This window comes from Pantherophis guttatus, chromosome 1, assembly GCF_059756535.1.
Source record: "Pantherophis guttatus breed Tessera chromosome 1, ASM5975653v1, whole genome shotgun sequence".
Lineage (NCBI taxonomy): Eukaryota > Metazoa > Chordata > Lepidosauria > Squamata > Colubridae > Pantherophis > Pantherophis guttatus.
The window spans coordinates 71,002,385-71,027,568 of record NC_142063.1 but is presented as its reverse complement, the minus strand read 5'-3'; the positions used below and the strand labels follow the sequence as shown (position 1 = coordinate 71,027,568).

General features: G+C 38.9%; 2 protein-coding genes across 8 annotated transcripts in view; one reads left to right on the top strand and one right to left on the bottom strand.

Annotated features, from left to right (window-relative positions):
- Nucleotides 1-1,285: 1,285 nt before the first annotated feature.
- Nucleotides 1,286-24,758, bottom strand: ZFYVE1 (zinc finger FYVE-type containing 1). Of its 4 annotated transcripts, none has more exons than XM_087882431.1 (12): nt 24,163-24,758; nt 20,270-21,100; nt 16,890-17,394; nt 15,140-15,354; nt 12,348-12,454; nt 10,961-11,069; nt 9,234-9,331; nt 9,024-9,141; nt 7,944-8,114; nt 6,341-6,521; nt 3,858-3,971; nt 1,286-2,900 (listed from the first exon to the last, which is right to left on the bottom strand). In XM_087882431.1, the coding sequence occupies exons 2-12, from the start codon at nt 20,765-20,767 to the stop codon at nt 2,668-2,670; spliced, it is 2,349 nt and encodes a 782-aa protein (XP_087738557.1). In that variant the 5' UTR covers nt 20,768-21,100; nt 24,163-24,758; the 3' UTR covers nt 1,286-2,667. The 4 variants fall into 4 exon arrangements, with proteins under 4 accessions (XP_087738557.1, XP_034273603.1, XP_034273604.1 ...); XM_034417712.3 differs by having other exon boundaries at nt 21,810-24,198; XM_034417713.3 differs by lacking the exon at nt 24,163-24,758 and adding an exon at nt 21,953-22,312.
- RBM25 (RNA binding motif protein 25) overlaps nt 24,206-25,184 on the top strand; it is a 35,598-nt gene continuing 34,619 nt past the window's right edge. For 2 of the 4 annotated variants that reach the window (XM_087882424.1, XM_034417710.3), the window contains exon 1: nt 24,225-24,359. The gene's annotated coding sequence lies outside the window, so the exon portion shown is untranslated. Of the gene's footprint in view, nt 24,360-25,184 lie in introns of all 4 variants that reach the window. The other 2 variants (XM_034417709.3, XM_034417711.3) reach the window with 2 other exon arrangements.

The window sequence follows — 25,184 nt, the reverse complement described above, 5'->3', positions numbered from 1 at the left end:
TGCAGAATATTTGAATGTTCCACAAATAGGTCTCAAAATCTTAACAGAGTCCAGAGTGAGCTTTGCTACATCGATGCACATATTTTTCTGAGGTTTTCAAAGCCCATCATTATTTGAAGATTAAGTAAAGCAGATAATTATAGTCAAGCATATTATTTGTGTAATGTTATCTTTAAAATAGTATTAACTGAGATGGGAAGCTTCTGGTTTTCAGCCTAATGTAGGATAGCTTGGAAGAGATTTCCTCCAAAGCTTTCATTGCCTTGTGTTTTGCCACTGTTCTTTTTAACAGCAGCTGTAAGCATATCTCTGTTTGCCTAAGCAGGGGGTTGGTTGGAAAAAACAAGTACAGTTTTTTCTACTAAAATAAAATAGTTTTTATTTTAGTAGAAAACTCTGTTTCTATGGTATATTTTGTTCTGTTCTAAAGATGACCTTTTAGGCCCACTTAATTAGTGACAATGAAGGCCATGCAACTTCAGTCCTTTGACAGCATCAGTAGTATATTGAGTCTACCATGTCTTGCACTGTAGAATGCCTAGTCACTTGGAACAATTCAACTTGAAGTTAACATAGCTTAAAGACATCAGGATGGTGAAGACAGCATTGGCAAGCATTTACTGAGCTTCTTAGAATGAAGTTTGATTTAAAAAAAAACCAACTACATAAAACAGAAGCTTGCAAGTGAATATTTTATATGAGGAACGTTTAGTATTTCTGTATGTGCAATAACATGGTGGAAGAGCTACATGCATGAAGAACACACACAGTCTACAAACAAATTCCATTTTTATGTTCCACCACAAGTCAAAACTAAAAATAATATTGGGGGAGGAAAACATCCACCTTGGAGGATAGAATTATATATATATTTATATATACACATATATATATATATATATACACACAGTCAGGTCCAGAAATATTGGAACATATAGGAAGTCCTACACCGTTCACCTGAGTTGGATGTACATACCCTCAAATTAAAGCTGACAGTCTGCAGTTAAAGCACATTGTGTTTGTTTCATTCCAACTCCATTGTGGTGGTGTATAGAGCCAAAGATGTTAGAATTGTGTCGATGTCCCAATATTTCTGGACCTGACTATAAATATATATAGGACAGAAAGACTATTCAGCTTCTAATTACAAAATACATATTAAATCATGTATAATTCAGAAATGTGTTACTATATAATCCAATTCTGTTTTGATATACAAAGTCAACACTATTTTTTCTCTCTAGTGACAGCGTAAGACTAGGCAGGCATTCAGAAAAAATCACACTTGTTCAGAAGGGGTAAGTCCTTTATAGCACTTAATTTAATACAGTCCTACAACAGGATTTCAGGCATCAAGATATACAAGAATATACTTAATAAATTGTAAAACAGTGTTAGATATCATGCCAAAGTCCAGCCATTATTAATGTAGATAGTGTCCACAGGAATGTGCCATTTGACTCAGAAGAGGCAAAAAGGGATTTTTTAAAAAATTAAGCTTCTGATGGTATCTTGTTTATCATTGTAACAAGATGCACAGAAAAGCCTAATCCTATGATTTTATTCAGTGATTATATCAATGCCTCAAAATGATTCAGTACAGGGCTGTTGTAAAAAAAAAAAAAAGCCATTGTCTCATTTGCTTGTACACTCGGAGGATTGCCCATTTTCAGTTTTGTTTGAGTGCTTTGAGGTCCTTTCAGACATTTGCCAACTTACAAAGAACTAAAGTTTAGGAAGCTAAACAAATACTACACTGCTAGATATGGACGTTTGCTTCGTACTTACCATTGCTTTCAGTCTGGAGATGTTTGATGAAGAAATGAGAATATATCGCAAAGAAATCCACAACCTCACAAGTTTGTGGATAAGAAGAGTAAGGATTCATCGCCTCAGAATTAAACTGGAATGGCTTTAATAGATAAGTTTTAGGTTTGTGCCACAAATTTAATTTCTCTCCGAACTTAAACTGTGTTTAATACAAGGGCTTCAGACCGTGTACATAGTAATAAACAGCATTCCTCCTCTTTCTAACTTTGACTGGGAAGACCCTACCAGCAGAAGGAAGCCAGAATGGGATAAAATAAATAGAGATGATAGAGTTGCAATGGCCAGGCCAAAAGCCTGGTACTCTGTATCCAAAACCAAGGCTCATGAATGGTGATTATTTCAAGTGACCAACTTGTAGAATCACAATTATTGAAATTCATGATGCTGTAAGTAGCAGAATGCTTCAAGCAAATGAATCCCAAGGCACTCAAGAGGTTGTGCTTGATCCATTACACTTTTTTTAAAAAAATCCGATTTTTCTATTTACGTTTCAATGTTAACAGTAAATTATCACTGCTTCATCAGCCAGCTGCATTTAGCATACTACATTATAGGGATATAGAAAAACATACAGTTGACTGGTATATACTGGATTTGGGATTCCTCAATTTATTGCAAGCTTCTCCACATACTCCAATCCCCAACTTCCATGATTACAACTGGCAATCAAGCCTTCTCTGGGCTATTGATTATTCCACATTACTGAAATCTACACATGTAAAGAAGGCTAGACATGAGGAGCATGCATTCTGCCTAGTTTTTCTTTTTCTTTTTTTTCCTTTTTATCTAACCCTGAGAAGCTATGGTGTTACTGCGTACCCAGAAGGAAAGTTAGGGTTAAAGATCACCAGGCTTTTTATTGCAATTAAAACAGACTCTAACTGGATGATCCCAACCACGGGAAGGGACAGCTCTGCGCTCATGGGAGCATTCATCACAGAAGCCCTGGCCGCAAGCACGACAGTGATGCTTTGACAATTTGATGTTGAATTCCTTCTGGCAATTGTGGCAGTGTAAGATTTCGTGGTCAGGTACCCAGTAGGCAGGCCTAGCGGCATCCTTCACAAGACCTGTAAATGATCAGAAGAATCCCACAAAACTAGTTATCAGCGAAGCAAGGCAAAAGTTACCAAGTCTCTTCCGTTCGTTTATGAAAAACTAAATTTAAAGTTTGTGTATGTTTATACCTTAATTACGTTAAGCTCTGTCTGTTAGTCCCTCTGTATAGTGGCTCTGCCTATTGACACAGCCAGGAAAGAAAACACTCCTGGGAAATTTCTCTGCCTCCAACTGAGATTTGAAAATACCTGGCCATAATCACAAAGTGAGGGTAACTCAAGAGTACTCAATTTATAAACCCATCAATTAAGAAATATCAGCTGCCGCAGGGGCAGATCTGTTCATTCCCCTGCATGTTTATCCCTCCCCCAGCCTATTTTTGTAACTACCGTGTTTCCTGGAAATAAGATTTATCCCAAAAATAAGCCCTACCATATTTTTTGCAGGTGCACCTAATATAAGCCCTATCCCCAAAATAAGCCCTACTTAAGTGCCTGTTCAACCAGCTGCCCACTCATTCCGTCTGGTTGTTTGCGGTGCTGTGACCACGAGGCAAGGGGTAGAGCTACCCCATGCACCCTGCATCAGCTTACCTCATGGTCCCTACAGCCAAGTCATCCATGCCCTGATATCTGCCTCACCTCCTGGCTGCAGCAGCTCTAGAAGCCCCATCCAGCAGGACCTCACATGGCCGCCGGCCCACTTCTTCTGCTTGCTCGACAGCAGCTGCACACACCCCCACCCCGTGGTGGTGGCACTGGCGTGCTATGCAGCCTCCTGTCCTGCCGCAAGCAAGCAGAAGAAGTGGGCTTCCCATGTACTTTTAAAGTACATGGGGGGGGATAAGACATCCCCCGAAAATAAGTCCTAGTGCTTATTTTGCAGCCCAAAAGAAAATAAGACCGGGTCTTATATTTGGGAAAACATGGTAGTAAGCTCAGAAAGCTAAAGCCACTTGTAGCACTTACCCAGGGGGATATCAATGGCGGTTACCACAGCCCCGAGAGTGTTCTGCACAGCTTCACCAACTTTCCTGGCAATCACTGTCCCTCCTTCCTCATCTGTTGATGCCTCAGCCACTTCTGCAAAACAGATGTTAGGGCTCAAAACCAAAAGCACAACCCCAGCGGAATCCCCTAACCCAGGGGTAGGCAAATGTGGCTCTTTTACAACCTGTGGACTTCAACTCCCAGAATTCCTGAGACAGCCAAGCTTGGGAGTTTAAGTCCACGGGTTGTAAAAGAGCCATATTTGCCCACCCCTGCCCTAACCCTATTTTAAAAACATCACAACATAAGAATAATTGTCCTATGTTACCAAAGCAGATTCTGATTGAATGTTAGGAAAAACTTCCTCAAAAGACTACATCTTATCAAGGTGATAAACTTCCCATTGAAGGACATACTTGAACAGAGGTTGGTCAGGCATCTGTCAGAGATTCTTTAATTTGGATTCAGTAGGCTAAATGGTTTCTTCTAATCATATGCTTCTATAAAGCTCCCATAGATATCCCAGGCAATCTACAATGCAGGCCAAAATCCATTCAGCGTTAAATTAAGAGCTTCAACCAAATTTGTGTAACTTTTCCAAATGAATGTGTTCATAGGTAATAAACTCGAGGACTATTTCTCATCTTTCTGTTGGCCTTTGAGAAATCTTCATGACTTCCAGCTGCTATCAAACGAACAAGTGACACTTAGGAGTGACATCCTCACAGCAGCCTATAAAGCTAGCAGTATTGTGTGTCCTATTGTGATTATCTCGTTTATCTCCAAATGTTTCTGCTTTCTCAGCACAATCCAGCAGAATAGATGGTCTCCAGGTCCCCTCCATTTAGCTTTGCCAGTCTGTGGACCCTAAGAAGCATGGCTTCTCTTTTGCAGCTTCCACCCACTAGAACACCCTCCCTTCAGAGATAAGGACAACATTCTTTCTCCTGAGGTTCCAGAAAACTTCAAAAAACCTTCAGTCTGGGGTTGATTTTTATTATGTGTTCAATGGCCCATGTTTTGTATTGTTATTTTTGTCTCAACTGCCTGTGGAATTCAAAGTTTTTAGCGGTTTCTTTAGTTTTTCTAGTTTTGTACACTGCTCAGAGTCCATTAGAGTTGGGCAGCCAACAAATTTAAATAAATAACCTAAAATGGTTCGGTTTTTAAAGCCAACAAAAAGATGCAAGTTGGCAAGGCCACCAACTAAATAAGATAAATTACTGGGAAAAAAATCCTCTTGCTTTAACAAGGTATTACGAATATGAGAGACTTGCACGAACAGTAAATAGAACAATACTCAGGTTGCTTATGTGATTACTTGCCCCAAGGTAATAATTTCTTATATTTTCTTTAATGCATTTTTTCCCATTTATATCTCATTTTTTTCTCGGGAACCTTAAGATGGCATGTATTGGCATCTCCCTTAATGTTATCTCCACAGCAATAATCTGAGGAGTGAGTAGCCTAAAATCATCTAATGAGCTCCACACATTAAGTGGGATTGAAACCTTGGTATCTTTGGATAATGTATATAATAGCATTAGCTTCAACAGTGACTGAAATGAGCTGCATATAATGGAAAGAGATTCCAAAAGGTTCTGTCCAAATCACATGTCAATTTAATTTATATAAAACATTAACCTTACTATCACTTGTATTTAGGCTGACCATACTCAGTCATTTCTGCTTTATTCATTGAATTCAATGGTTTAAGCAAACCATTAATATATATCTTGTGCATATTCAGCCTTGGAGAAGACCCAGTGAAATTAATGAGAGTATGTTAGTTACAAGTAGCTGATACATAAGTATTGTTTAGTTTGCTTTCATTTTCAGATATCACAAGATTTACATTATCATAATACAGTATTACTAAAAAATCACCATTGTTGATTACTCGCTTTGATTCAAACATGTCCCGTATTTCTCCAAAAAGACGACCCACCTTGAAAAGAAGCCCTATCACGTTTTTGAGCGCATGCGATCAAATTAAGCCCCACCCACAAAATTAGCCCTAATTAAGATACTGCCCACCCCGGATGCAGGGGGTGGGGCGAGGCACACAGGTAAAAAATAAGCTAGGGTAGGGATGGAGGGGTGGAGCTGCCTTACTTACCAGGCATCACAGATCCCGATACCTACTTCGTCTTCTTCTGTGGCCACTTGCCGCCACTTGCACGCATCGTCCTGGCCTCCATTTTGCCTTCAGATGCCTTCCGGCAGGCATCTGAAAGTGAAATGGAGGCCGGGCTGATGCGTGCGAGTGGCAGCCGGCAGCCACAGAAGTAGCCCAGCAGCAAGCCCCTGCTGGGCGGGGCTGTCGGTGCCACCACTATGAGGCGAGTCAATAATTAGAACCCTCCAAAAAGAAGGCCTAGCCATTTTTTGGGGGGTCAAAAGAAAATAAGACCCAGACTTCTTTTTGGAGAAACACGGTAGTATAATCAAGGTAAGATTACCTAACTGAATGCCCCTGTTGTCATAACAGTTGTCGCATACTCGCACAGGTGTGGGTCCCCAACCACGTTCCGGGACAGGGCGGGTCTTGGATGAACAACCATCACAAAAACCTTCTCCACAAGCCCGACAATGATGTTTGGTGTCATTATCTTTAAAAGATATGCCACATTTCCTACAATTCTGAACAAGAAAGGATGAACAAAGTCAAAACATTGTAAGGTTTTTTTTGTTCCTGTTTAATGAAAATGAAGGAAAAAAGTAGATGAAGAGGTATTTAAGCTACTCAATTGGCTTTGGCTAAACTAGCTTTCCTCAATGTCCTTCAAAAATAATCAAATTCAACTCTCATCCGTAACAGAAACAATGTTGTCTGTCAACTTGCATCATCTATCGATCTGTCTAGTTTAGCATCTGTGCTGACTGACTTTTTTAGACAGGAGCTTTTCCAGTTCTATGGCCATAGGCCCTTTCCAAGCAAAATATACGCTCTGTCATTGGACAACAGCTCTTGGTGAAAATTGTAATTAAATATATTTGAATAACACGAGATCAGGGAAGAATACATTAAACCAACATTGCTATATCCCTCACTAATATGGATATCTTCACTAAGCTGGCCTCCTGAGAGAATCTTGGCAGATGCATAGGGATTATAAGAACAGTATAGGTGTCTTATCCAAGATGCTTGTGGGCTAGCTTTTAGCCCTGAAGAGAGAGAAGGAGAAAGTCAAAATAACCAACCATTGGTTACTGTCAGGAATTGTGTCTCATTCTGACTTTATAAAGGAGCAGAAAAAGATAGGCTTGGACAATTAGCATATAGTATGTAGAAACACACCTTGTTGGAATGAAAACTGCAGCCTCGAGAGATTCTACATTTCAAGAGTAGAGAAAACACAAAACCCAGCTGATGTTTCAGACAGTCTGCCCACCACATCCCTAGACCAGTGATGGCGAACCTTTTCAGCACCAAGTGCCGAAACCGGAACATGCGTGCATGTGCGTGCATGTGCGCATGCTGGAAACCCGAAGACCAGCTGGCTGGTGCGCATGCACACACCGGCCATCTGGTCTTCAGGTTTCCAGCACACGCATGCATGCCGGCCAGCTGGTCTTCGCGTGTGCTGGAGCATCAGAAACCCGAAGACCATCTGGCCGGCATGCGCATGCCTGGTTTTTTTTGGCCGTTTTTGAGGCCATTTTCCAGGCTGTTTTCAGGCTGTTTTCTGGCTCTCCGGCACTCGCGAAGACCAGCTGGCCAGCGCGCATGTGCATGCCAGAAACCAGAAGAGCAGCTGGCAATGGCATGTGTGCCCACAGAGAGGGCTCTGTGTGCTACCTCTGGCACGCATGCCATAGGTTCGCCATCACGGCCTTAGGCTTTTAAAAAAAAAAACCACCTAGGAACAATTTATACTCATTCCAGGGGGTGTAACTATTTGCAATTCTGCAAAGCAAAACAAAAAAAACTTAAGTCTATAGATTTGTACATTGTAATAAATGCATTTAAACAAATCATGAATCATTAGTTCAGCTCTTCGAAAAAAGCAAAGTAAAGAAAAACAAGAAACATTTGCAAATAATTATGGTGGTGTTGGGTACCAGAATCTGGGAATTGGGTTTCCAGTAAGCCGGAGCAATCTGATCTGTCAACCACGAGGTTACAGCTTTGGTAGGTCCCAAGCTCAGTTCAGACATTGACTGTGCCATGAAATTCATTCCATCGATCAGGCGCTGAGCAGCATTGTTATTGTCCTTCAGGCTGCAATCAGTCTGAAATGAAAAAGTAATGGGGGCATCTTATTTTGTTTGGCTGCTGCTGCTAAGCTACTTTTCATCAAACACATCCAGATGTTCCCCTTTATGCAAAGAATAGCAAAAAAATATTAATACCAACGAAATAATTGGGGGAATGATCTGTCCTGACCATGAGACATTTGAGTAGATTGCAGGGGCTTTTAGGACATGCTGCCAAGAGCTGCTAAATTCGAAGTGCAGAACATCGGAAGTGGCACACGTTCTGTACACTTGCCTTGGAATGACATGTCACTTAGGAAGAACTTTAAACATCCAGTCTTCGGACATTCTTTTCTACGTCTTAATTCCAGGGAAGGAGTTAGCAACCCAGAATAAAGAATACCTATTATCAATTATAGTCGTATTGAGATTGGTATAATTGAACTCAGTGGCTTAAATTGGGTGGTTCTAATAGCTTGGGTGTGCCTCCTTAGCACCTTAGCCAAAATAGCAATAGCAATAGCATTTAGACTTATATACCGCTTCATAGTGCTTTACAGCCCTCTCTAATCGGTTTACAAAGTCAGCATATTGCCCCCAACAATCTGGATCCTCATTTTACCCACCTCGGAAGGACGGAAGGCTGAGTCAATCTTGATGAGTCAACCTTGATGGAAATCTTGAGGGAAGTGTTTAAGGGTGTGAACGGGAATGGCTTACCTCTTCTTTCATTATGCACCTTCAACATCCTTCCAAAATGTTAAAAAACAGACCAAATCACTTTGCGCAGGCCTGAAACAGTGGACATCACTGGATACCCTCCTGTTCCTGATACCCACACATACCTCAGCTCAAAGTTTGTCCATCCTTTATCTAAGTGGCCCTTTCCAATCCTTATGGTTTAAAAAAAAAAAGCTGGAAACCAATCATTGCCAACAAACTTACTCCTGGCCAGACGTGTACAATCTCCGTCCTCACCACCGTATCCACAGGATCTTGGTTCCCAAACCAGTATTGTCGGCTACGGTACACAACTCCACAATTGGGGCACTCAATTACATATCTGCAAGTAGGGAAGAAAAGAGCTGCTCACTTCAGCCTCTTGAAGTGATAAGACTAGGAGAGCAGAAAGGGAAGGGATGGACCTATACTTACCCTGACCAGGCGTACTTAGCAAGGCCCATCCAAGGGGAATCTGTAGAAGCAGATGTTTTGGGCACTACCCTAACCTCTTGACCATGTTCGTAACAACCCTGAAAAGCAGGATATCAGTTAAAAAGCTTTTCTCTTCAAATATCAATGTTCAAGCCTACTCTGCACACATTTTTTTTTCTTTTTAGAAAGGAAGTAGTAAGAAGTAAGAAATATTCATGCGTTGAATATTTTTATGACAACATAAACATATATAAAACTTATCATGGTTTTAAGCGGAGAATAGAAATCACAAATAAATTAGGAAAATCATCATCATTTCTAGCTGAAAACTACTATCTGGAAGCTACCAAAATGAATTCCCAGTTCCCAGTTTATGTTGTTTCTATTACTTAGGACTCCTAGAATTAGCTACATCATATAGTGTGTGCAGAAAAAAGGAAATGAAGTCTTGCAGAGACCTTCTTTACTCTATCTGTCCCACCTTACTGCTATTCATAATATCCCAAAAGATGAAAACATTCTCAAAAGGTAAAAAAATGTTTTAATTCAGTACATTGCCAGATATATCCAGAGAGATTTTTTTTTAAAAATCTTTTTTAAAAGAATTCCAATTTTACCTAGGAAATCCAAAAACCTGGCTAATGTAAATTGGAATGTGGTTGAGAAAGAAATGATGCAAATTCATCTGACAAGCAACTGGGATTCAAAAAGTAGCAGAAAATTGAACTATAAAAGAAAAAAAGCAAAAGGCTTTGCTTTATTACAGATTTGTTCCTTTTTTTTTGTGGTATTTCAAAGAGTATGCTAAGAACAATGGGAAATTGCTAATTTCTAAAGCAGCCTGAAAAAAAACATCCCAGACATGTTGAAGCACATACTGCACATACTGTATATCAAGAATCCACAGATAAGACAGCATCAGATGGATGCAGATTTCTCTAGTTTCATAATTTGGTGCTCCAAATAACTTTGCTCTTAATTCACCTGAAGAATTAGTAGTGAATTAGGACTGGACTTCTGAATGGATTTTTAAAAAAAAGTTGTTCCAAACAGTTTCGCTCCTAATTCACCTGAAAAAATGCATTAGTAGTGAATAAGGACTGGACAAGAATTTTTTTAAAAAAATTCCTTGAGAAATGGAGTAATGTTTCTGCTTTTAGATGACAATCATCAATTATTTAATCTTGCCAAATAACCTGGCAAAAAGATCTCTTGACTATGGAAATAATGAGGCAGTCTAATTAAGATGCCAACAGTTAACAATACAAACCCATTTTATAGAGTAGAGTAGAGTAGAGTAGAGTAGAGTAGAGTAGAGTAGAGTAGAGTAGAGTAGAGTAGAGTAGAACAGAACAGAACAGAACAGAACAGAACAGAATAGAATAGAATAGAATAGAATAGAATAGAATAGAATAGAATAGAATAGAATAGAATAGAATAACAGAGTTGGAAGGGACCTTGGAGGTCTTCTAGTCCAACCCCCTGATAGGCAGGAAATCCTACACCACTTCAGACAAATGGTTATCCAATCTCTTCTTAAAAACTTCCAGTGTTGGAGCATTCACAACCTCTGGAGGCAAGTTGTTCCACTGATTAATTGTTCAAACAGTACAAACCCATTTCCCATTGCAAGCTGCTAAACCACTGCATATGAACTGTGGATCACCTTCGGCTTAGCCGAAGGTCTCCTCCAGTACCAGAAATGCCACTTTCCTTGCTCCACTCACCTTGCAAGTGAATACTCGATTATCATACTGATGAGTGTATCTACAGCGATTCTTAGCTTCATGAGGCATTCCTTCTTTTGCATGGTTCATGCTGTTCTTACACCCACTTCTAAAATTGAAAAATAAAGCAAAAAAAAAAAAAAGGATCAGGGGTCAAACAGCTGGCATGACATATCTCAGAACAGTGTAATAATAATTCAATTGTACAAGCTTATCCTAAATAACATTAGAATCAAACTCTTTTTACATACTTCATCTCAGAAAAAGTGAGTTTTCAAAAAAAAAAAAAATGGAATGGGGGGAGAAAGAACTGGAAAAAGAGACAAAACTAAGTTTTGTTCCTTCACCTAAAGGTAAGGGTCCCTATGCTGTTTCTATATTAGACTTACAATAATGTAGTATAACAACATGATTTGATAATGATGACCTTACAATAATATCATTGCTGGCAGATCTTGACAGGAAAAAGTAGCCCCATTTGAAGGGGGAAAATGTCATTGCAATAATTATTCAAAGGTAGTTAGCAAACAGATGGAGACATTTACTTTATCTTTCTGCACTTTTGTCTGTACTGACAATGGTTAAAATTGAATATTTGATGTATTTGGGATCCTACTGCCTTATATTTATATACAGATTGGTTTCCCCTAGTAATTTTATAACTATCAAAATCTAATGCTCACTTGATTACCTTGAAACAGCCATAACAGTACATAGAGAAATTATTCATCTATACAACAACAAAGCGAAAGAGACATGAAAAGGATAACAAAAATTTCACCTAAAGAAAAGACATATGTATCGATAGAGAACTGCTCTTACAATAAATACTACAATTTTAGCATTAATCAGATAATTAAAGGTATGGATTTTAGCTGGTCTCTAGTTCCATTTAATGAGGGTCAAATGTCATTCTAATATCAGATAACTATTTATTGAACTCAAACTGGAAATATGAGATTGCAACAAATGGAACTTCCACTTCTAGATTAATCTATTGAGTGTTATCCAAAAGCAAATACAGTCACTTTAGATTTGTTACGTTTTTATGACATTCAATATCCTATCTTCTTAATGTGAAAGCTTAATTATTATCTAAAATAGCACCAAGGTCATGTAAAATGAATGTGTCAGGTCACATACAACATTTTAACAAACAAAGCAAATAAAAAATCCAATTTGAAAGTCATCCAATGTTCATAAGTGTATGAATCACACCTCACTGGTTTAGTAGCAGACACAATCTGAAATATATACTGGAAGAAACTCTTCAATAAAACCAAATGATGCCCTGCTACTCTTAGAATCACTCCAACATTACAACATATAGTACATTTTCTAGGACTAGATAAACTTTATTCAAATATGGGCCTTCATATCTACTCACCCGCAGCTGAGACATACAGAGGAGCAGGTAAAATACTCATCTGGAAAAAAGGAACTATGAGCCATCTGATCATCTGGAATTTCACCACAGAACCTGTCACTTAATGCCTGGATAACAAGAGAAAGAGAAATCATTAATAAGCACAGAATGGTAAGCATGTTGAATACACAACAGTTTGTGGAAAGATATAGGTCGAGGGATCAACAGCCTGTGACCCTCAAAACTCCTTCTCTCCCTTTTTTTCTTTTATAGTCATCAACGCCTCTGAATGCACAACTGAATTTCAGGTGTACAGTTGCTGAAAGAGGTGAAAAAATAAAGCACTTGGGAACAGTGGTGGAATTCAAAATTTTTTACTACCAGTTCTGTGGGCGTAGCTTGGTGGGTGTGGCAGGGGAAGGATACTGTAAAATCTCCATTTCCTCCCCACTCCAGGAGAAGGTTACTGCAAAATCCCCATTTCCTCCCCATCAGCTGGGACTTAGAGAATAGATGGGGCCAGGGCCAGTCAGAGGTAGTATTTACCAGTTCTCCGAACTACTCAAAATTTCTGCTACCAGTTCTCCAGAACTGGTCAGAACCTGCTGAATATCACCTCTGCTTGGGAATTCAGGATTGGATTCACCCCTCATACAAATCCCTGGTTGTTTAACAATGATTTATGAATGAACCGTAAGTGACTCGATTCAAACCACACATTATGCAAGTATCAAACAAACTACCGTACCTTGTGCCTTAATGTAGAACCTATTAGTTTCTCCATTATTGTTTTGTTATCTGTCTTTTAACATCACATGCAGAATAATCGGTTATTCCTTCCCTGTTTTCCATTATACATTTTTAGCCCAGAGCATTTTTTAAAAAAAAAAATATTTAGGAAGCATCCCAATGGTTGTGAATGAAGAAGTTAATCATCAACTGAGATATAAGCATAGGGTAAAAAAATAAAATCTTGTTCCCCAAAACAAATGTATTAACAGCAAAATCAAAAGTTTAGAAAGTATGTGAACTTTGCAGAAGCTCGTCATAAGCAAGCATAAAGAAGCCACTAATCTCGTAACCCTCTGGGAATTCTTAGCCAGGATGGAACTTTTTTTAAGGAAACCTTATAGGAGAAAATTTCCCTGAGGGATTGTTATTTTTATTTATTTATCTATCTATCCAGTGTCACTTTTTTTCATTCATTTTAATCTGGAAATAAACCCTAAACGAATACATCTTAAAAGGCTGAGCACAGCCCTTATCCTAAATCATGTTTATGTTTGCAAAAGTACAAAGGATTTGGGTAGTAAAATAATACTAGGTAGTTTAGTATTACTTTTTTAATGGAATAAACAGATATGTTTCTTTGCATCATGCATATTTATCAAATAGTTGTAGGGGAGGAAACAATAATCACTGATTATATCACCTACATTTCATTTCCTTTCTGCAGGAAAGGACAAAAGAAAAATCCACTCCATGAGAAACGTGAAGACAAAATTCTAGTGAAGAAGCTTTTCAAGGAGTCTGCACTTCAAAAACGTCTCCACATGATAAAGTACAGAAGGATTTGTATCGCTACATTTCTCTGCTGCAACTCAACATCTTATATTGCTCCCTGAAGAGCCTTGGTTCTAGCCTGTTTGTTCTAGGTACCACATCTTTGATATCTATCAATGAAAATCTAGTTTCTCGCTTAAGGAAATTGAGGAAAATCAAGGCAAACCAACGAATGAGTTGTTGCCTAGAGACCATGTCCTGTCAGTTACCCTGGTAACAATATGGACCTTTCCATTGCACTACAATAGCTCAGTTCTGACTGCTTATGTATTTATAGTGCTCTGGCACCCAGCCTGAGACACTGAGTGTTTAGATTACAGACATTATCAAAACTAGTTCTGCCAAAGCAGACAAAAAAAAAAAAAAAAGAATTGAATCTGCATGGGCTCTTCACTAGCTCCACAATGAGACCAAAGTTTCTTCTAGCTCAGTTTATTTAGTATGTATGCATGTATGCATGTATGCATGTATTTATTTATTAATAAATAAATAAATATTATTTGCTACCCATCTTACTCTAGGCTAGGGTAACTCTGGGTGGCTTAGTTACATCTAAGTTAAAACAAAAAGTTACAATCAAACATTTATTTATTTAAGAGAAGAGAGCAAATAAGAGTCCTGAACTAACTGTTGATATGTCAAGGTTCTGGTACATTTTTCCTATACCTAGTCTTAGACAGATGAGGAAGATCAGATTCTTTTTATTCCTGTGGCTTGACTCACTTGCTGCAGCTGTACCATTTTGGGCTTGCCAATTCTTGAGATGCGGTTGCTCTAGATTACTTTTTAAATTCGGGGCTTTATTTATTTATTTATTTATTTTATTAGTCATATTTCTATGCTGCCCACTCTCCGATGACTCTGGACGGCTTACACCAAAGGCAGTATACTAAATAGCATATTGCCCCCAACAATCTGGGTCCTCATTTTACCCACCTCGGAAGGATGGAAGGCTGAGTCAACCTTGAGCCAGTGAGATTTGATCCGCTGATCTGCTGAACTAGCAGTCAGATGAAATAGCTGCAGTACTGCACTCTAACCACTGCGCCACCTCGGCTCTTAGCAACAGGATGAGAAGCTAGGCATATCATTTGAACAAGAATTGTATCAAATTATACCATGAATTAAAATGGGACAACTGTAAGTTTTGGAACGTAGGCTCCTGCCCACAGGATACAAACTAAAAAACATTAGCATTGCTGTCCCAATGATAAATCTGGAGTTATTTCTATAGAGCAAATTCTACTTACTTTGAGTGCTTTGTAGATAACTCCAGGAGGACGTGGGGAACGAGTGGTATTATTTTCTAGCTGCTGCTCCATAGCATGCCTGAGACTAGAAAAATCTGTTGGCGGGTTTTGTGTCCTTATCCCTTTGTAATGGATTGAGCTGAAGGATTCAGGGAAGAGACCAAGTTTGCGGAATCGATCCTGAATTAATTTCTCAGGCACCTCAGTAGGATTATCTGAATGGATTTAACATGCAATTGTTAGCATGATGGTGAACCACATAATTCTGAATATTTTTGGCATGTTTAAATATTTGGCATATCCTGATTGTGATATATTTCTGGAGAGCAGGGTAAAATAACAGCGATGGGCTAGCCAAAATTATGCAACAAATGGGTTATATTAGACCTTTAAGGATTGTTATATTTATTGTTATATTTGTGGAAATACAAGAAAGAAAATATATGTGCAATGCATTTATGCCATGTCTAGATGGATGTCTGGTGTAATCACATTTCTGTTTAAATCACATCTTCAAATAATCAGAAGCACTACAGACAGACTCATGCACCTAAACAGGAGCCATAATCAAATCATTAAAAATTAAGAGTGGGATAAAAATGATTTAAGCTTCTAAGGGTTAAATCATCTTATTCTCACCTGGAAATCTTATGCTCCCTTAAGAGCATAAACAGTACCCGGCTACATTGGATCCCTGGCCCATGTAGTCCAGCAGTCTGTTCTCACAGCAGCCAACCAATTGTACAAGGAAGCTCACTAGCTAGCCTCCCAGAAGAATTTGGGAGTCTTCGTGGACTCAGTGCTCCTGCTCAGAGAGCAGGTGGCAGCCATCACTGGTGGGAAGGGTTCTGCACAGATTAATCTGGTGCACCAATTGCACCCTTTCCTGGATCTGGAGGCCTTACTCATAGTTACCCATGTCTTGGTCCCCTCTCATTTGAGTTACTGCAGTAACTCTACCTGGGACCGCTCCTGAAGACCACCCGGAAACTTCAACTGGTCCAGAACGCAGTTCTGGGGTGTCCTAAGTTTACCCATATAATGTCTCTGTTGTGCGAGCTGCACTGGCTTCCAGTGTTTTTATGGATACAATTCACGGTACAGTTCATCACCTTCAAAACCCTGTGTGAAACTATCTATGAGACCGCCTTTCCCTAAAGACATCTACCTGTCCTAACAGGTCAGATAGGGTGGGCAGGCTCCTGGCTCCCTCCCCCAAATATTGTCATCTAATTTGAGCTAGGAAGCATGCCTTTTCCATGGCAGTTCCTGACCTATGGAACATTTTGCCCGCTGAAGTTCAGCAGACCTCCACCCTTTTACCCTTCCGAAAAGTCTTAAAGATCTCCTTTTTTTTCTCCCAAGCGTTTGCATGTATTTATGTCAGGTTTTTCTTTTTATTCTTTTATATTTTGAGTGTTTCTTTCAGTTTTTAAAATGATTTTACCGGGAACCGCTCAGAATTGCCTGAAAGATGGGCAGATATATGTTGAGAGAGAGAGAGAAAGATTAGATAGATAGATAGATAGATAGATAGATAGATAGATAGATAGATAGATCATATTTACAGTAGTCAATTTCAACATCCATATCAAGCAGGATGATCAATTCAATCCAAGGGGGAGCAATACTTTGATTCAGCACTTTGCTGAAAAAGAGTGCTTCATCTGAAGATATGCTACATCAATGCATCCTGTCCAAGTTTCATGCAGCCCTAATGCACAACATATTTCCACCGAATTCTACTCACCAGCACCCAATAACTGTGTGTACACAGTTTCATGAAAGATAATGACTCCAGGACCCAAAGTGGACAATGGAACATCCAATCCACAACGGGCTGTAGTTGCTTTTAGTTCTTTGGTGAAGTGTTTCAGGTATGCTTCCGAAGCATCTCCAAGAAATTTGAAGAGATCATTGTGGAGCCTGTCAGCATGTGTACGGTAGATGATGAGATCTGAAATAGCCAACACCTTCAGAAGCAGCCGGGTCCTCTGACTTAGATTCTCCATGGCACCAAGAAGACCCTCTGTGTCAATCACTACCATTTTATGAACAGGGTCATAGGCAGCCCAAACACCTACTGTACAAGACTCCTGTGCTGGAGATGTTTTAAAGACTTCACGCCCATAAAAGAAGGTGTGGTTAAGGGTATGAGATTTACCATCCCCTGTATTCCCAAAAATAGACACCACCTTTACATGTTGGTCAGGCTTGCAGTTCAGTTTCCTGATAAATTCTTCTTCGTTTTCCACCTTCCAACACAAGAAAAAAAAAATTAAGATTTTATGAGAACATTGTAACTGCTGAACTGTTACTACTACCTAAATCTAACTTCTAATCAAGCCGCCAATTGCCACTCTGCAATGCTCAGAGTTGATCAGACTTGTACCAAAGGGACCCCCATAGTTTAATAACGTCTTCCAAGAATGCTACTATTTATATATCTTTATTCTACCAGTCCACAAATAAGTGGGGATATCTACCAATCTCAAAAGGCTAAGCCAGTTGAATTTGTGGTATGTCGTCTTAATCCTAAAAGGACTCTAAAAACCTTACAGACTCTTTTAGAGTAGAATTATATACAATCAAAGCAACATGACAATGGTTAAATTACAAATACAAAAACTTTGGCATTCAAAGACTGCTCAAAACAAAACACACACACAAATCTATAAAAGAGTGGTTCATGTCTCATAATAATTCTACAATACTTGGTATATTAGCCTGAGAGAGAATTAGGTCCAAGGTGCAAACCTAAATCAGTCACCTACTCAACTGAAATAAATTTATATTGTTGTTATAAGGATAAAACTGAAGAAGAAATGAATGGAAAAAACGATGCATCTTGAAAAGAAAATTCATTTTTGTTCAACAAATAATTTTGTTTTTTTAATGGGTGTTTCTTTTTCTTATGCCTTCAAGTCAGTACTGACTCCTAGAAAGTATCTGGAAGTCTCCCTGCAAGTTTCTGGGCAATTTTTTTTCAGTTTGCCATTGCCTTCTTACTAGGACTGAGAACGAGTTAATGGCTGGCTTTGTGCCTAAGGTTAGACTAGAAGTCATAGTCTCCCAGTTTCTAGCTTGGTGCCTTAATCACTAGATCAAATTGGCTCTTGGGATCTATCATTTTCTCTTGTAATATTTTTCAATTGAATCAGCCAGCATTTAAACAACAGGATCCTGGATTACAATACTTAACTATAAAATTTATTCCTGGGAGAACAAAGAGTGGGTATTTTGTTCAATTCTTATTAAAGGATGCCTTTAAATTAAATAGACATATAAAGGATCAATTTTAGTCTTCACCTCAAACCCTTAAATTTATATTTTTCATCATATTCATTTCCAAGCAAAATTTGCAATGTACAGAAAAGGGATACTAGGTCTACATGTGGAATGAAATGAAATAACAAAGTCCAACAGAGATAGAATTAAATGTATAACTTCATTCTGTGCATGACAGAGCCACTTTTAGTGTTCCTTCATATCAAACACTTGTTAAAAGTAAAAATGTTGTGCCAGAACAAATAGATACATCGAATTTTGAGAATACTAGCACAAAATGGCTGCATGCAGGGCTTAATTATTCCTCAAATGGTGGCCATGAAAAGTGTGGCTAGCCAGAAAAGTACAGAATGGACCATTTCAATGTATAGCTGCTTAAGAAGTTGTAGTCTGGTACAGTCTGGTTGTACTCTGAAGCACTATTTTCCCTTGAACTTAAAATACTGTACAGCCCAATCAGAAATGAAGGAAAAAAACCAGACAAACAACAGATTAATCGTGTTTTCTTAATTTAGGATCTTTTTCTAATTTAATCTTTTTTATACATTGTTTAAATGTTTTATAAAGGCATTAACAATAGTAAACTTCAGCAGCATTAAAGTCGCATATTTGCTAAATGCTTACATAGTATTGTCCTACTTTGTTCATCATCTCAATTCAACAAATTGCTACTATAGGTGAGAGATGAATAATACGATTACGGATAATTTTTTGCCATGATCTTCACATGTTCAGAAAACAGCAATAATGTCTAATTACATTTACATTTTCTGCAACCCGGTACCCTATAGACGTGTTGAAATTGTAGTCAATTGGCCATGGTGATCAATTAAATTACAATTAATTGGTTGTGGTGCTTGTTACCATGTTTTTAAGGAAGGCTACAAATTAAAGGCAGGAAAACAAAATTATTGTTCTTATTAAAGATATTGGTCAAAGGTTTAAGCTGGGCATTCAATAAACAGCAGCTTATGCCACTGAAAAGTTTCACCATGACTCATTCAATCTGTACTCATTGGATACAAATGATTACACAGTTTAGTTTTGCAAAAGTTGCTTATGGACTTTGGAATTAAAATGCTGGTTTCCCAGAAATCAGGCCCAAAAGTTTTCTCCATAACCTCAAAAGAATAACAGCAATATAAATGGGGATGCCTCTGCCTCCTACAGCATCAGAACAAATCAATCAATTTGGTTCCTATGTACAATTTATCCTGATCTTTTTATGTGTATGGAAACACTGCAGAAAAGCTCTGTTCAGGCAAATGGGATAGGAACCCATGAAGAAAAAATCATTTTGGTAAGTGTCCAAACATTAACTTAATTGATCAATTGTGCTAAACTATAATTTGATTTCTTTGATTTTGGTTTAGCACATTGACAAGGTACTCACATTACATTATTAAGAAATGGTTGGCCTAACCACAGTTTACTGAATAAGCCACAATTGTCTGGATACACATGCTGTACTAAGCCATAAATTATAAACCATATTACTTAAATTTTCATCAAGCTATGCTAAAGCCAAATCAATTATATTATGGCTTAGTGTGATCCTTGAAGATAATAAGAAAAGATAGCAGTCATCTTCGAAATAAAAGCAACCCATGCAGGCCAAAGGGCCGGATGTGACCCAATGGCCATAAAATGCCCAGGTCTGATTTATCATGTATCTTGTCAAATCAAAAGGAGAGTATTACTTGAATATGAACTGATACGAATATGAAAGGAAACACTCAGAGTGATAATTGAGTTTATTTTATCCAAAACAGTTTCATCCTGAACCAAATAAGACATTCTTATCAATCTCTATTCATTTTCAAAGCACACAACAATTCTTACCTGAATCTCCTCTGTTTCATCCACCAGCAGGAAGCTTACCACATGTTCTGTCATCTTCTTCCTCTTGGTCTCTTCATCCATTCCTTCCTCCTCTTGCTGCCCATGATGTCTGCCACTATGGTATACGGTAATGGGGTGTTTCCTCTTGTTTCCACCAGCATGAGTTCTCTTCTGACACTCTAAACATAAGTTTATTTTGCATGCTTGGCACCTTACTGTTGCCCTTTGTCTAGAGCTTATGATATTGTTCTGCAGGATGCTGCCGCTTGTAAGTTTGCAGGTGTCACAGTATGGGACATGGCCAGGTTTGATTCGAGTCCGTTCATGATTTCGAAGTCTTTCTTGTCTATGCAGTTCTTCTTCGCAACGCTGGCACTGTAAGCTTCCACATTCATCACATTCAAAGATTGCTTCATCTGTGCCACTGCAAGCATAGCTTTCTTGACACAAAAGTATGGTATTCAGTCCTTTATCTACAGATGGAGGTTGGGCACTCATCTTCCACAAATTATTACTTTATAAAACTGGGGTTTTTATCAGATACATACATTGATTTGCCAAAGGACTAAAATTAGTTCTTGCCTTAAGAGAGAGGAAACTATAAAAGCTGGGATATATGTATCAGTTTTGATTCTTCACCTCTATGATGCTTTCATGAAATGCATTAAAAAAAAAATCCCACTTGGCCTAAGAACTGTAAATACAAATTCCCATAATGACTGATGGGGGCTGTAAAATTCCACACTTAAAGTCACAATAAACTTGGATATATGTAAGAAAAACAATCTGATATGCCTCCAAAATGTAAACCAAGTCTTTTCTTTGTAATGTCTAAAACATAAGGGAAAACATTGATTTAATATATAGAGAGAGACAGACATACACATATACATAAGTGCAATAAAAGTTTGAAATATTAAAAAGCCTGTTACTTTTTTTACATAATGTATTCCTCCTTCAAAGTGAAAAACAGTTATGGGTATGTTTAAAATCTTTGCATAACAAAAGATACCTTTGATTAAAATAGTCATATACAAAATCTCCATTTGAGCTTCAAATATGATTAAAAACTACTTGGGGATCTTCCTACCATGTTGATAAGGATGATTTTATCAAACAAGTATAGGATTAAACACTGTTCAACTGAGAGGCCCATGTTTTTTGTTTTAAATAATTATAAATTACTTTCCATCCAATCAAATTGTGTGGCACCTACTCTTAAGTAAAAGTGTTTTGGACTGTACTCTTCCAAGCAATGATAGCATCTTTCATAAACACACACCAAGAAAACCACATCAAAGTTGGACATATTTAAGCCCTACAAATAGACAATATGTCATATAGTGATGAATTACTTACTTAAAACAAAGCAATAAAAATAACTTTACGCTGCTTTTAAACGGGCCAAGAAAGGGGGGAGGGGGAAGAGTGGTTACAGAAAACACATTAGTTCAGTGTTTTCTTGTGACTCACACGCTACCATGGGAAGATCTTGACTTATCCCTGTCTGATAATCTAAATAACAAAATATATAACTCACGGTTCGATTGAGTTACTTGAAAGCAGCACGTCCAGATAATCGTAAACTAAATTTAATTTCTCGTGAGGCGCTAAATCTCCCCGTATAAACAAGAATAAGCGAGAGGAAGCGAAGTAAAATAAGACGACAAAAACAAACCGTACAGAAGAAGAACGCAGCCTGATCTATTGTTTACAAAACAATAGGCATCTTCTTCCTCCTCCTCCTCCTTTTCCTCCCTGCAAGTGACTAAGAAGTAATCAAATCGTTGTCTCCTCCCCCGGCTCCTCTTTTTAACTACTAAACCCGGCGGCGGGCAGAGAGAGATCCCCTTTTTTCCCCGATAAAAGGATTTAACTATCTGGATCCCAGCGTGTGAACCTGGTGCCTCGGTAGATATTAAGGGCCAGTCCCAAGATCGCCTGTTTTCCCCCTTGTTGTCACTGTTGATCAGCTGATCTCAGGGAACTTCAGGGTTATTTTTTTTTTAAGGCAGGAAGATAGGTGGTCAAATGGGAAGGAGAAAGGAAGGAAAGGTTGCATTGTGGGAAGTGCAGTATTTTTGCGTGCAGCTTCGCTGCTTTGGAAACGGAGAGAGCGCCTCAGAAGCAGTAAAACAGAATCGCACAGCATATAGAGAAAAGTCCCAGGGCTCACAATAATGGGAAAACGATGGTAGAAGTAAGAAAGTGCATGGGCCAAATAGAATATACACTGTGCAGAATATTTGAATAAACCTGAGCCTTTAACATTTACAGCATATTACTGTTTACTGGAGATAAAGTGTTCAGACTGTTTTCAGAAAATTCTGAAGCATAAGACATTATAGCTAATACACAATGGCATAACTGAGAAAGCCAACTAATACCTCCCAAAAGTCCATTAGTTCTTCATTGACTATAGAAAGGCACTATATTACAGTAAGTCAGCCATGTCAAACAATGCAATCTCCTTAGGAAATAGGGAATCTCAGAATATCTAATTTTCCTAATGTGAAATCCAATCACATGAAGTCTGGACAGAACACGGTAACACAAAATTAGGTTCAGGATGGTGAAGGAATGAGACAAGGCTTCTTATTTGTTTAACCTACAGACTGAATATATACTGAGGGAAGCTGGATTGGAAGATAAGCATGGTTTTAAAATTGTAGAAAAAAATATCAACACCCTGCAGATGACACTCCTCCACTAACTGAAAATGCTAATAATCTCAGTATCTAGGAATGAATGTCAAAGACCACAGGGAAAAATGGGATTGCAATTAAATATCAATTGATCATAACAGGGATAGCTACCACAATCAGCAATGTAGATATTAAAATGGTGATTGGCTTCTATCTTTTAGAATTGACTATCAACAATAAAGGAGTCATGAACTATACAGCAGATTAGCACTTGCTATGGTAGCAATTAAGCCGATCTCAAGATAGGACTCCACACTAATTACTTTTAAGGAATATTGATGCCCTACAACAAATACAGGAGACAAAATCCTTGCACCATTCTTTTGTACTCTCCAAACTTTATATAGTACAAGTAATCCTCGATTTACAACCACAATTGAGCCCCAAATTTCGGTTACTGAGACATTTTTTAAATGAGTTTTGCCCCATTTTATGACCTTTCTTGCCACATTCATTAAGTGAATCACTGCAATTATTTATTTATTTATTTATTTACAAAAAATTATATGACCTGCAACCTTCATAAATGTGAGCCAGTTGCTAAGCATCTGAATTTTGATCAAATGATCATGGGGATGCTGGAAAGGTTGTAAACTGTGAAAAACGGTCATGTCACTTTTTTTATTGCCGTTGTAACTTTGAACTGTCAGTAAATGAACTGTTGTAAGTTGAGGACTACCTGTACAATAACACAGGAACGCAGTTATCATTTTACTGTCCTTCAATCTTTCGCCATTTGTCCTAATTGTTTAAGGCAAAAATCCGATTCAAGAGTAGAACATAGAGGGAGGAAAACTAACAACTGCGAGACAGTGAAAATGACAACTCTTTCCCTCTCGGCATTTAATGCTTTTAAAAATTAGGAGTGTAAGATCTAGTCTGAAAAAAACCACCAACACTAGATATTGTTAAAAAATGTCTGTATCCCTTTGCCAGTATTTATTGCTGGTCAAGATTTTTCCAATTCAGATGTGTTAACATTTACAGATTCTTTTAAAGCTGAATCCGAGAGAAATGTTCCAACTCAAAAAAAAACAAGAGCATTTCCCCAAATTTCCTCTTCTTCCAATGGAACAACAACAGCGCCGGGAAAGAGGGCGGAAGTCGGCGAACCGTAGACATGCACAGACCCAAAACAATTCCTAGAGGTGCCCGTTCCTCGAGATACCTCTAGGACTATTCATCTACCTCTCCATGATCAAAACGAACGCGGTGCTGGGCGGTCTTTGGCAGAAAGCCGAGCCGGGGGTGGTTGTTCACGTGACCATCTCGCGTAACGCGACGGCGCCTGTGGCTCTGAGTGGCGCGTTTGCGGCCTAGTTTCCTTTGCCGGGTCGAGAAGAGTGGAGGCTGTTGGGCCTGTTTGTCTTCGGCCGCTGCTTTCGGTGAGAGAGCGCGGGGCAATGCCCGTGCAGTTTATCCTTATGGATAAAGAGGCGGGACCGAGGAGGGATGGGGTTTGGGCGACTTGGGGCACCCGTGTCGGGGGGGGGGTCGCTTCAGGAATGGGGGGGGGGCGGGCTGAAGGTGGCCCTTTTGGAGCTTTTCAGGGAAGGTTATGACGCTTTGGGGGGGGGAGGGGAGAGAAGGTTTGGATGCTTCCCTTCTCCTTTTAAAGCATCGTGCTCCATGGTGGGGGGGAAAAGGGGGTGTAGAGGGCGGCGAAGGCGATACCGAAGGCCACTCTGTCGAGGCCTAAAAGCCGGGCCCGTTCGGAATAGATATCCATCCCCCCCCCTCCCCAAGCCCATCCTTCCGTCTTGGCTTGCTTGCATGCAGTAACCTCGGCGCTTGACCAGCGCAGCATCGAGAGCTGAATTGTCGTGTGTGAGGGAATAATTGCGAAGCAAACCCTCCGCCGGCAGGTAGAAAGATCGTTTTAAACACGAGGGTGGTGGGTTTTTTTAAAAAAAATTTTTTTTGAAAACCAATAAACGAATTACGAAGATTTTTTTTTTTAATTTAAACTAATAATCTCAGAGACTCCAAAAGGATTCCTTAAGAGGAGCTTTTGCGGGTCCGGCAATGTTTTTTTGTTTTTTCAGGAAGCAGCTCATTTAGAAAACGGTATTTAAAAGGGCTCGTTTTTAATCACCTTCATCGTTTCTTGAAATGGAAGGTGTTGTAGAACCGTGCGAGTCTCACATGGTGTAGGATCAATCACGACCGTTTTAAATAGCGATTAATCATCCCTGAAAAGCACCACAGGG